The sequence below is a fragment of the Quercus robur genome, chromosome 1, assembly GCF_932294415.1.
Source record: "Quercus robur chromosome 1, dhQueRobu3.1, whole genome shotgun sequence".
NCBI lineage: Eukaryota > Viridiplantae > Streptophyta > Magnoliopsida > Fagales > Fagaceae > Quercus > Quercus robur.
The window spans coordinates 30,270,381-30,282,579 of NC_065534.1; the positions used below are offsets into that span (position 1 = coordinate 30,270,381).

The 12,199-nt window shown below is 36.9% G+C and overlaps 2 protein-coding genes across 3 annotated transcripts; one reads left to right on the forward strand and one right to left on the reverse strand.

Moving 5' to 3' along the window:
• Positions 1 to 907: 907 nt before the first annotated feature.
• On the forward strand, positions 908 to 5,237 carry LOC126729135 (protein TOC75-3, chloroplastic). The gene is made up of 7 exons (XM_050434836.1): positions 908 to 2,209; positions 2,693 to 2,914; positions 3,044 to 3,151; positions 3,264 to 3,455; positions 3,560 to 3,808; positions 4,250 to 4,504; positions 4,708 to 5,237. Exons 1-7 carry the CDS (start codon positions 1,025 to 1,027, stop codon positions 4,945 to 4,947), a joined length of 2,451 nt encoding a protein of 816 aa, XP_050290793.1. The 5' UTR covers positions 908 to 1,024; the 3' UTR covers positions 4,948 to 5,237.
• Positions 5,238 to 7,524: 2,287 nt separating this feature from the next.
• Positions 7,525 to 11,874, reverse strand: LOC126729147 (uncharacterized). Of its 2 annotated transcripts, XM_050434845.1 has the most exons (5): positions 11,279 to 11,874; positions 9,380 to 9,548; positions 8,520 to 8,552; positions 8,277 to 8,371; positions 7,525 to 8,024 (listed from the first exon to the last, which is right to left on the reverse strand). In XM_050434845.1, exons 1-5 carry the CDS (start codon positions 11,639 to 11,641, stop codon positions 7,794 to 7,796), a joined length of 891 nt encoding a protein of 296 aa, XP_050290802.1. In that variant the 5' UTR covers positions 11,642 to 11,874; the 3' UTR covers positions 7,525 to 7,793. The 2 variants fall into 2 exon arrangements, with proteins under 2 accessions (XP_050290802.1, XP_050290807.1); XM_050434850.1 differs by lacking the exon at positions 8,520 to 8,552 and having other exon boundaries at positions 11,279 to 11,872.
• Positions 11,875 to 12,199: the final 325 nt, after the last annotated feature.

A 12,199-nucleotide genomic window follows, 5' to 3' on the forward strand; every position in this document is an offset into this window, starting at 1 on the left:
AAAAAAAAAAAAAAAAGACTTGGATATGTATCTTACAGGTATCCAATATGATACCGGTACGTTATGTATTAGATACGGGTACGCAAGGAAAAATTGAGTACCTATACATCCATTCTAGCCTAAGGCTCTTTTGAATTGGTAATTAAGAACTTAATTTATAATTATCTATGCAATAATATTATGGGCACAACCATTTCAATACCAAATTTTACAATTTTTTGACTTATATAATTGTGAATGGTCTATAAAAAGTAATAGATTGCACAATTAGATCACATTCGAACAAGTTAATAAGTTGTGAAATTATGTGAGATATTAAGTGTGTTGATAGATTGAAAGAATTAATTATTCTAAAAGAAAATAAAATGTCTTGACAAGCATTGTAGATCTCGCCCCCAAACCCGAAGAACTCTCATCCACCTTTTGAAACACAACTCAAACCCAAAAGAAGTCAACTCAAGTCATCAAAGGGTGCAAACAAAATATATGATAGAAGATTAGATTACTACTCTCTTCAAGATCAAGATTCCAATCAGTTTTTGATGTAGACGGAGATTGAATCACAGATCTTTTATTCAACTATCAGAGACTTTATTAATTGAGTTAAAAAAAAAAAAAAAAAAAAAAAAGAGCCAAGTGGCATGGTAGTGTAATAGTTGTGGTTAGTCGTTAGGTGGAAGTGCCAACTCATCCACTCCCTTTTTTTTTTTTTTTTGGGTCTCAATTAAACAAACAAATAAACAAAAAAACCCAAACCCCGTCCAAAAAAAAGAGTCAAGTGGCAATAGTAGTGTAATACTAGTGGTTAGTCGTTAGGTGGAAGTGCCAACTCATCCACTCCCCTGTATTTTTTTTTGTTTTTTCTCAATTAAACAAACAAACAAACAAAAAACCCAAACCCCAAAAAAACCCAAACCCCGTCTTCCTTTCTCTTTTTTTTCACTTCACTGCTGCTCCCCAGTCCCACCCCTTATCTCTTCACTCTACTACTTTCTTTGTTTCTGAGAAAACAAAGAAAGAAAGAATGCATTCCTTCGCCGCTCCAACAACCCATCTTCATTCCACAACCCCAGCTCTTTCTTCCCGACGGCGCAAATTGCCTTCTCCTTCTCCTTCTCCTTCTCACTCCTCCTCAAAACGCACCGTTCAATGTCACGTTTCCCCTTCCTCTTCTCAAAACCCTAATAATACTAAACCCCTCAAATCCTCTTCTCCCTTCAAACCCCTCTTCAAAACCCTCGCCGCCACCTCCGCCGCCACTCTCCTCTTCCACCTCCGCTCCCTCCCCTCCCCCTTCTCCTCTTCCTCCGGAGGTGGTGGTGGTGGCTCCAACGGCGGTAACGGTGGTAGATTTGGAGGCAACGGCGGCGACGGGAGCGGAAGCGATGGTTTCAACGATTTCTGGAACAAACTCCTCTCTCCGGCGACAGCCAACGCCGACGAGCCCCAAAACCAGGACTGGGACGCCCATGGCCTTCCCGCCAACATCGTCGTCCAGCTCAACAAGCTCAGCGGCTTCAAGAAGTACAAAGTCTCCGAGATCCTCTTCTTCGATCGCCGCCGCTACACCACCGTGGGAACCGACGACTCTTTCTTCGAAATGGTCTCTCTCCGGCCAGGCGGTACCTACACGAAATCGCAGCTCCAGAAAGAGCTCGAAACCCTAGCCACTTGCGGAATGTTCGAGAAAGTCGACATGGAAGGGAAAACCAATCCGGACGGCACGATTGCCGTCACCATTTCCTTCGCCGAGAGCACTTGGCAATCGGCCGATAGGTTCCGGTGCATCAATGTCGGTCTAATGCCGCAATCGAAGCCGATAGAGATGGACGCCGATATGACCGATAAGGAGAAGCTAGAGTACTATAGGAGTTTGGAGAAGGATTACAAGAGGAGGATCGAGAGGGCGAGGCCGTGTTTGTTGTCGCCGCCGGTGCATAGAGAGATAATGCAGATGTTGAGGGATCAAGGGAAAGTGAGTGCAAGGCTTTTGCAGAGGATAAGGGACCGGGTTCAGAAGTGGTACTATGATGAAGGGTATGCATGTGCTCAGGTTGTGAATTTTGGGAATTTGAATACCAAGGAGGTGGTTTGTGAGGTGGTGGAAGGTGACATTACTCAGAGTAATATTCAGTTCTTGGATAAGCTTGGAAATGTTGTTGAAGGGAACACCCAGGTTGCTGTGGTGAAAAGAGAAATGCCCAGACAGGTATTTGCATTTTTATGTTCTGTACTTCTGATGTAATGGGTATTTGCCTAATTGGTTGTTTTTTTGGATTTTAGTAACTATGCAATTAAAGTTGGTGATTTTTAATTTGTTTGAATATTTCTGTGTAATGGGTAATTGCCTAATTGTTGGTTTTTGGATTATATATGTGTGTTTGGATTAGCTTTTTGCTGAAAGTTGGCAAAATTATACAGTTGTAACTAGAGTGAGGCTTTAAAGAGCTGTACATAAGCAAATAAACCGAAAAGCTAACCCAAACTCACACCTTGATTTCAAGTCACGACCTTTTTCTATTTGGCTATTGATTTAAGAGTTACAGATTTCAAACTTTAGGAGGGTGATTGGCTTTAAAACTGTGCGCTTTTATTTTGAACGTTAAATGGGCGATTCATAGGTAAAAGAGATTGGATGGATGATTGATTGGTTGTTTATTTCTGTTGGTGAATGTATGTATCGGGATGACAGCTTCGACCGGGCCAAGTTTTTAACATTGAGGCAGGGAAGCAAGCTCTAAGGAACATTAATTCTCTAGGTCTGTTTTCAAACATTGAGGTGAACCCACGGCCTGATGAGAAGAATGAGGGAGGTATAATTGTTGAGATAAAGCTTAAAGAACTAGAACAGAAGAGTGCTGAAGTTGCTACAGAATGGAGTATTGTTCCTGGACGTGGAGGGCGTCCCACTCTGGTATACTTTTCTGTCTGTTTATATCTCTGCTCTCTGCAGTCTGCCCCCCACAAATCATCAAATTTTTGGGGTTACAGTTTTGAAGGTCTCATTGTATTTTCTTCTTTCTTGTGTATGTCGCATGTTTAGGCTTCATTACAGCCTGGTGGAACTATTACTTTTGAACACCGGAATCTCAGTGGGCTAAACAGATCCATTATGGGTTCAGTGACTACCAGCAACTTCCTGAATCCTCAGGTAAGCTTACTTTAATGTAAAACTATCTTTCTCGATTTTGTTCTATGATTGATTTAGTTTCATCTGTGGAAGATCCTGTACTGTGCAATGTTCTGATATCTTCTCTCCTCAGGATGATCTTGCTTTCAAACTTGAGTATGCACATCCTTATTTGGATGGCGTGTATAATCCACGCAACCGTACTCTACGAGTGAGCTGCTTCAATAGCCGGAAACTGAGTCCGGTCTTCACTGGTGGGCCAGGGGTGGATGAAGTCCCCCCTATATGGGTTGATCGAGCTGGAGTTAAGACTAATATTACAGAGGTATTGTTTTGTGGTTTTATGTTTATTGGTTTGTTATGTGAGCAATTTTCAGTAAATTTTTTATGGTGATGACTCAATGTATATTATCATTATATGCCTAGCAGAATTTCACCCGGCAGAGCAAATTCACTTATGGACTTGTAATGGAAGAGATAACAACACGTGATGAAAGCAGTCATATCTGTCCAAATGGCCAAAGAGTGCTGCCCAGTGGAGGAATTAGTGCAGACGGACCTCCCACAACCCTCAGTGGTACTGGCATTGACCGAATGGCTTTTTTACAAGCAAACATTACACGCGATAACACCAAGTTCTTAAATGGAGCTATAGTTGGGTCAAGGAATGTATTTCAGGTGAGTTTAGCTTCTAGTAACATGTAGCTTGATTTTTATTTGCGAATGCCTTCTACTTCTATTTTGGTTTGAAAAGACCTTGGAAGGAAGAAAAATGCATAAAAGATCTTTAGGAAGGAAGCCATATTAGCAGGATCATCTTATTTCCAATCAATTTTTGTCAGGAGCCTTCTTTTTCTTTTTGGTATTTTGATAGTTTCTGATGAGTCAAGAGGACTTCTGTCCTTGTTTCCAGCTATTTCACTAGTGTTCAATGGATATCATAGTTATTATGATGGTTGGGAGTTGTGAACAATTTGAATTAGAAGTTTTTGCTCTATACATGAACATTGTTGTCCACCAGTTTGCCAAATTTTCTATACTACACATCTTGGTTTGTCAATTTTTCTACACTTCATCTTATTTCCTATCTATTGAGCATATTTCATGTATAAACTGCAGGTAGACCAAGGCCTCGGCATTGGCAGCAAGTTTCCGTTCTTCAACCGCCACCAGCTAACATTGACACGATTTTTCCCGTTGAAGGAAGTGGAAGAAGGTGCTAGTAATCCCCCACCACCTGTCCTTGTCCTTCATGGCCATTATGGTGGCTGTGTTGGAGACCTTCCAAGTTATGATGCTTTTACCCTTGGAGGTCCCTATTCTGTGAGGGGTTACAACATGGGTGAGATAGGCGCTGCCAGAAACATCCTTGAGGTAGGAATTATGGGAGAGATATTTGATTAAGCAGTCCTTTAGATGTAGTCATCCTAAAATACTTAAATGTTTCAATTATAAGCAATTAAAAGAGCTTACTATCTATATATCCTATGGATGCAAAATATGATTATGGTTATGATATTTGTACTGCTCCATGGGTAAAAAAAACATCTGATTCCATGTCCTGACGTTTCCTACAGCTTGCAGCAGAGCTACGGATACCCATAAAAGGTACACATGTGTATGCATTTGCAGAACATGGCAATGATCTGGGAAGTTCAAAGGATGTCAAGGGAAACCCAACAGAAGTCTACAGACGGCTGGGTCATGGGTCTTCATATGGTGCTGGTATAAAGCTAGGTCTAGTCCGAGCTGAGTATGCTGTTGATCATAACTCCGGCACTGGTGCATTGTTCTTCCGATTTGGGGAGAGGTTCTGAGATGCAATTGGTTTCAATTTTTTCCCCTGATTACATTATGGTCGTTAGGTTTTGGGATAATTTGGAGTTGTACGTTAGCAGAGGCTTTTTAAGATGCTTGAAACTAATATATATGATTCAATTAGAGTGGAAGTATGTATTTTTGTTTTTGTTTTTGTTTTGATTTTTATTATTTTTGGTGACTGATTTTGATGAACTATATCTGGTTCTCAAAGAACTAAGAGTTGTGAGAAGATCAACATGCTGGATGGTATAGATGAGTGCTTAATAAATATTCTTATTTTACTGCAGTGCTCTGTATGATAGAAGCCTAAACCATGTGAATTAGTTAAAGAAGTATATCACTGATGCATGGTCGTTCTCATTATTGAATGCTTGGGTTGAATCCACTGTTACAATGTTAGCAGCATGTCATAAATATCCTTTCTCAGGGTTACCTTCCTAGAACTAGAATATGGATTGGGGTGCTGTCACTTCCTTACTACCCTTTTTGTTTACCAGCAAAATGAAAAATAGGGTTTGGGACTTGGGAGGGTTAACCGTCTGGCTGGAGTGAAATCAACCTTCTTTTTTTTTTGGTAAAATAAATCAACCTTCATTTTTTTGGTAAACAGCTTCTAAAAGCCTATTTCGGTTAGATACTGTTTTATTGGATTCAAAGTCTCAATGCAGCCCTTTGTTATAATTGAAAGTTGAAACGATAGCAACACGTTAATAGCCTTAGAAAACAACCTTGCCCTTAACACAAAGGGGGAGAGTCTGAAAGAGAGAGGAAGGTAGGGAATACCATTTGTGAAACAATTTTCATTGATATCCTCACTTGCTATCTCTTAAGAGTCAAAAGTGGAAATTTATTTTCAAATTGTTCTACTATGGTCTGAACATAACATTGTAGTAGGCTAGTAGCTTTTGCAAGCGAAAAAAAGAAAAAGAAAAAGAAAAAGTAGATTGATTTCTTTGGCCGATTAAGTACAATTAATGCTTAAAGAGAGCAGCAGATGTACAAGCTTATTTCTGGCTAGTCCAATATCTCAAGTCTATGCAGTCCTTGCATATATTCCCTCCAAAACTCTTTTATAAAAAATTATAGCTGTAATTTTCGTTACTTCAAAAAAAAAAAAATTATAAATAAAAAAGAAGAGAAATTAAAGCTATAAATGAGTCAAGCCAAATTGAGTATTGAAGTTAAATTAGTTCATTTATTTATTTTTTTTCAACACAAACCAAATTCAAGTTCATCAGTCATCACCATCATTTATTTATTTTTTTCAAACACAAACCAATTCAAGTTCATCACCAAGTTAGCTTGCATGTTCAAGTTTAATCCATTTTCTTGTTGAACTAGCTTGAGCTTATTTATTTGATTAAATTGTTCTTTCTCCATATATAGTAGACACCATGACTCAAATATCCCCTTCACAAATTTATATTAATAATTAAAATATAATTGAAATTATATTATTTGAATTAAATAGATAGACTAATTTTCGTCTATACTTATTGTGGGAAGTAAAAGAATCCCCGTCCAGGCCTTAGGCCCAATAATTGACTGGGCCACGAGAACGAACTGGCCCAAGCCTATATGCTTAAAGGAGTCCCAAAGGGCAACGGGTTGTGAGAAAGAGAAAGCTGAACCATTCCCCATATCCAAGAGAGGAAAACATCACGGGAAAAAGGCTCTCATGGTGAAGGTGAGGGACAAACCTTACTAAAAGCAAGACACATGGATGATCCGCATGTAGCTCCCAAACGGTGCCTAGTACTGCGGGAAACTTCTAGAACACACAAGAAGGTTGGAGATTTTCACCTCTGCATCAATTTGGGAGCCCTCACCTAACCTCTACCGCATTAATTACATCTGACACAACCTAAACAGAGAAAATATCCCCCAAAAGACAAAGCTCAAGGATAAGGGAGGGGAGGAAACCGATAAAGTAAGGAAAAATATCCCTGAGTATTTAGTTGGCAATAGGACAACTCTAGGGATAAAAATAAGAAGTGTCCCTATAAATAAGGAGAAAGAAGCAAAATAGAGGAGGTTCTTTTTTGGTCTGGAGAAAAAAAAGAAGTGAGACAACCTAGGAAAAAGAGAGAGAATGTATAACACCACGGGGATAAGTAAGGAACTAGGATGTAATACTTGTAATACCATGGTAACATGTATTTTGTCAATGAAATCAACTATTTGAGCTTCCCATTGTAGAGTGTTTATTCCCAATCGTTCTATTATAAATAGATCGTGTGAGGCTTGTTAGCTGTAATCCATGGTGGTCCACGAGGCCTAGTTTTTGCCCGCCCACACTTATAAATTAGATTTATCAACCTTGTATTATTGAAAATTATATATGCATTATTTATATTATTAAAATATTACAAATAATAATCCGATATGTTACATGCTTATTTACAAAATTACACAATTCAATCTCAAATCTATGTACATGAGATTTCTCAACCAAAAAAAATAAAAAATATATATGTACATATTATTTTACTTAAAATCAAGCTCATACTCACAAGCTTGTACAAGAACATATTTTTATATATGTTTATATTTAAATTGAAATCGTTTCAAAATTGAGCTTAAACCTAAGCTTGAGCATGGATTATTTGCTTAATAAATGAATATAAAAATGCTTTTGAGTTGGGCCTAAATTGTTTATAAACAGTGTGATTCATTTACAACAATATTTGAGAGGAATATGATTTAGGCCTTAAAAGCCATTTTAAGATATTTAAAAATGACACTGCACAACATTTCCTCTACATGTTTAAGGTGGCAAACAAACTTGGTCTTCACCTTTAACATCTGCTGACCATGGGTCAATGCAAAGCTGCATTTCCTGCTATAAACCCAATTCCTTCTTCAACTGAGCAAGACTAGCTTCTATATCGTTAATATTGTCCTCAATGCTGCTCTCCTCTCCTGCTTTCTCTTTACCAACACTTCCACTTCTCTCTGTCCCAGATGTTCTAAAAGAACTGTCTTTCTTAGGTCCTTCACTGCTATTATATGCTTCTTCATCAGTTATGTTGAGTTCCTTCTCAAGAAATTCCACAAATTCTTCTCCAATTTCCTATCAAGTGCAAATTTACAGAAAATAAGATAGTTTTCCTCCACTGGGACTCTTCCTTATAGATTACACAAGTTTTCATGAATACATAATATTTTAAATATTTAAAGAAAGTTATATATATATATATATATATATATATTGTGTGTGTGTGTGTGTGTGTGTGTGTTTTTTATAAATTAAATCTGTGAAGAAAGTTTTGAGATGATTATGTTCATGTATACATTGTAACTGATAAAGACAATAATGTCTCACCGCCAATTCTTCCCATAGGCTTTTTGGCTTTCCTTGTGAAGCAGCATTCACTTCCCAATTCCGGAATTCTTCTTGAAGATCTTTAAAGAAGTCCTCTGTGACATCAAATCCAGAATTAGACCACCTTGATGAAGTAATATTGCAGCATCAAGGGGAAAAGTAAACAGATGCCAAACAAGATTTATGGATAATGAAAGTTGGCTTTATGGCCTATATGATGTCTAACAGAGAGGACAAATCTACCTATTGTTATTTGAACATCCCTGAAAAAATTACCTGCAGCATAAAGGGCTTAATTATAAGAACATAGAGAATAGAGAATAAATCTAACTCTGAAAAAGGATTAGATAGACAACAAGGAGAAGGGCAGAAAATCTTTTCTTTGACCATTTGGAGGACTAACAAAGAGGATTTTTTTTTTTTAAATGGTTTTTGCAGAACACATAAAAAGGATGGATGACATGCAGGGAAGCCAGGTGTAATGGCTATGAGGAAACCAAAGGTAACACGGACATGGACCACTAGAGTCCACCAAACAAGAAGATAATATGCAGATGACATAAAAAGGCAGCGAGTCTATTGATCTAAAGGTTCATTAGGAAATTCCTTTCATTATAAATTTGTTCAAGTTGTTGATCCAAATATATTAGTCAATCTAGACACTCCTTTAAAACCTTCTTGTTGAAGAATGCAGTTACTTGGATGGTTAGGATAAATTTTACAGGTCCATTGTAAGTTATCTCCTTCGGTTAAGGTTCCACTTAACCCGCATGTCACTCTGCCAACCACATAGTGACATGTCAGTGGCAGAAAGGCCAATGACATCTAGGTCAATTGGTACTTCTTGGTATTTCCAACAGAGATTTCTAAGGTTTAAATCCCCCTTCTCTGAAGAAAATGTACAAAAAAAATTTTAAAAATGAAATGGAGAATTTCATTTTAAAAAAAGGCAGTCTTGCAACCATTGAAAGGGAATGCATCGAAGTAGACACCCTTCATCATGTAAATACTAAGTATAAATTAGAAAATAGGCTTCCATGTTCATACAAACTTTTTAAATCCTGCCAAATCAGTTAGATTTTAATAGGATTATAAGTTTTTACCAAAACCATAAAATTCTTCATCTTGTGTTTTTGTACTTTCGCTTCTTTGAGCATCTGAGTAGGAATAATCGGATCTGCGATTTCCAGTGTTATATTTCCTCCTAGATTCAGAACTCATCAACGTATTGTATGCATGTTTAATCCTCATAAATTTCTCCTTTGCATTCACCTGTGCATCAAAATTTTTATTAGCACCATCTATCAACATACACGTTAAAGAAGCAGATTTAGGTTAGAAATTTAAATACGCTTTACCAACTGCATGCAAACTATGAACTGGTGTAGTGTACTCCTAATTATTTGTGTCAAGAAATAATAAACTAGAAAAGGTAGCAGCACAATAAAACTCAAGAATGAAAAGTATTGTTGTACAAGATAAACTGCCAAAAAAAAAAAAAAAACACAATATGCTGTGAAGAGGTAAGGACTTTTTCCTTCATCTTTTAAAGCATCCAAAATATACAATAATAAGAAACACAAAAAGGTATGCTGGTAGAATGTAAGTCCAGTTGAAATCATCAAAGAATGGTCAGTTAGTTTCTCATGCTAGACCTCCATAGCTAACATCATTTGTGGTCAGGAGCAGCGCCTGCTTAAAGTCTAGAAGCATAAAAATGGTTGATGATATTTAGATAGGTGCTCATCCAACTTCTTAACTACAAACTGAGGTAGGTTAAAGCAATAATAACACATGAGGTTAGGTGGAGATTATTGAGCACTCCACAAAGGAACATGGAAACTTAAAATGAACTCCTTAGTACCATAATATCCTGGCCGGTTTCTACATAAAAGGAGATTCTGTATAAGCTTGTCTCTACCTGTAGGGTTCCTAGAGACAGTTAATACATCATTTCAAAAATTATATTTTAAAAATAAGAAATATGTATGCACACTAATTTTTGCAAGTCATTAGTTTGCCTTTGCATGAATAAACCCAGTGAAGTACACATTTAACTAGATATTTTGATCAAACTCCACATTTCTTATTCATTTCAAACTCCACATTACAAAAAGAAAAAATGTCCATGGTGCAGATAAACTAGAAGGCAAAACATAGCCAAGGTTATGTAAAAATATTCTTCTTCATAGTGAAACACGCATCAATCTTACTAATGGCTTTTGTTAGGCTTGGAAGTATAAAATGACTGTTCATCCTATCTTCCTAATGAATGGCATATTGGGGAAACAGGTGGTTGAAATTACCCTTCAAAGAAAGTTTATTGTTTGAAGTAGAAGTGATCATCTAAATTACATATCTACTCCCTTGGATTAGCAATTCACGATGAGGTTTTGAGTCTCAAGTACTTCTATGAATTGCTCTCACAGAGTTCTAGGTGTGATCATAGTTGTTAAGGCATAATTATCACAAAGCAAGACGTTTGGCCATTCCAATTTTCTTAAATCGTTCAAGAGAGAAGTCTGGATTTTCATGATTTACGTAGTCACCAATGAAAAAGGATTTATTTATTTAACAAATTGCCTCTAGTCGTATCCCCAACATGTGATATACATATATAATTTGTCATAATTGTGTGGTTAGTTTTCTCGTGTTTCCAAAATTTTCATTGCCATTCTTCTCCATAATATTTCTCAGGCCAAATCCACAAATTTTTTTCACCTAATTATTTCTAACCAAACTCCTATAAAATACTAATCATATCTAATCAAACTCCTTAGAATAGAACTGCCGCCACCAACAGTTTCACATTCACATTTTCAAGCAAGTAAAGCAGAAATTGAATTAAAGAACATACTATGACACAATCAAAAGAAAATTCTTATAAAATCAATTAACACAGGAAAAAAGAAAAAAAAGTAAAGATAGAGTTTTTAACTTTTCCTATATGTTAACCAAGAAAGGGGAAAAAATTGGATAGAGAGCTTAATTTAGTAATTTACCCCCTTATTGACATCAGGATGATACTTGAGAGCAAGTTTTCGATAAGCCCTTTTGATTTCACCCTGAGTTGCAGAGGGAGACACCCCCAAAACCTCATAAGGAGACTCTCTGAGACTCGCTCTCAAATAGGTAATACCACTTCTTCTTTTCTTCTTGTAATTCCAGAAACCAGGCGTGGAGGACTTCGGAGCTAGAAAACGAAGATTGGATTCACTTTTAGAACTGAATCTGCAAATGGGTATCGAAGATTTGGTTTGGTTTTGCAAAGAGAGAAACGAAAAGTGAGGAAGAGATCTGGAACAGAGGCCAGAGAAACAGGGGAGGGTGTTGTGTGGTGTGAGAGGCAGAACCAACCCACACATGTTCGTCAAGTAAACTAAATCCACTATAATCTATGTCGTGACAATTAAGATTCTCGTTGAGACATGTTGCTTTGGATTTGGTTCCTGCCTTGTTCTTTGACTAGTGGTCCGGTTTTCTTGATATACTCTGTTACAGAGCAGGTAATTATTCACGGTCGGAAATAGTGTTGTTTAAGGTCACAAGATTAGGATCCTCGATTCAGTTAGCTAATTCTTTAAATGTTATCGTTCTATTCTTCAAACAAGTGAATTAAATTTTATAGGTCAAAATAATCCTAGGCACACACATTTACCTGTCTTAGTCCAGGGAAAAGGGAAAAGGGAAGAGTTAACAAATGCTAAGAGCATTGGTTTTAGTTTAGAATATATTTTTAGAAATTTTTTGTAAGAGAAGAAAAAAGTAACTAATTTTTTTAAGGATTTTTTATACTTTTCATAAAAATGTTGTTAAATTTAAAAAAAGAAAAAAAAAACTCTTAAAATAGTCCATTAATAAATGATCTTAGGGTCATGCTAACGAGTGTCCTTAGGGCACTCTCATTAACAATTCATTTTAGA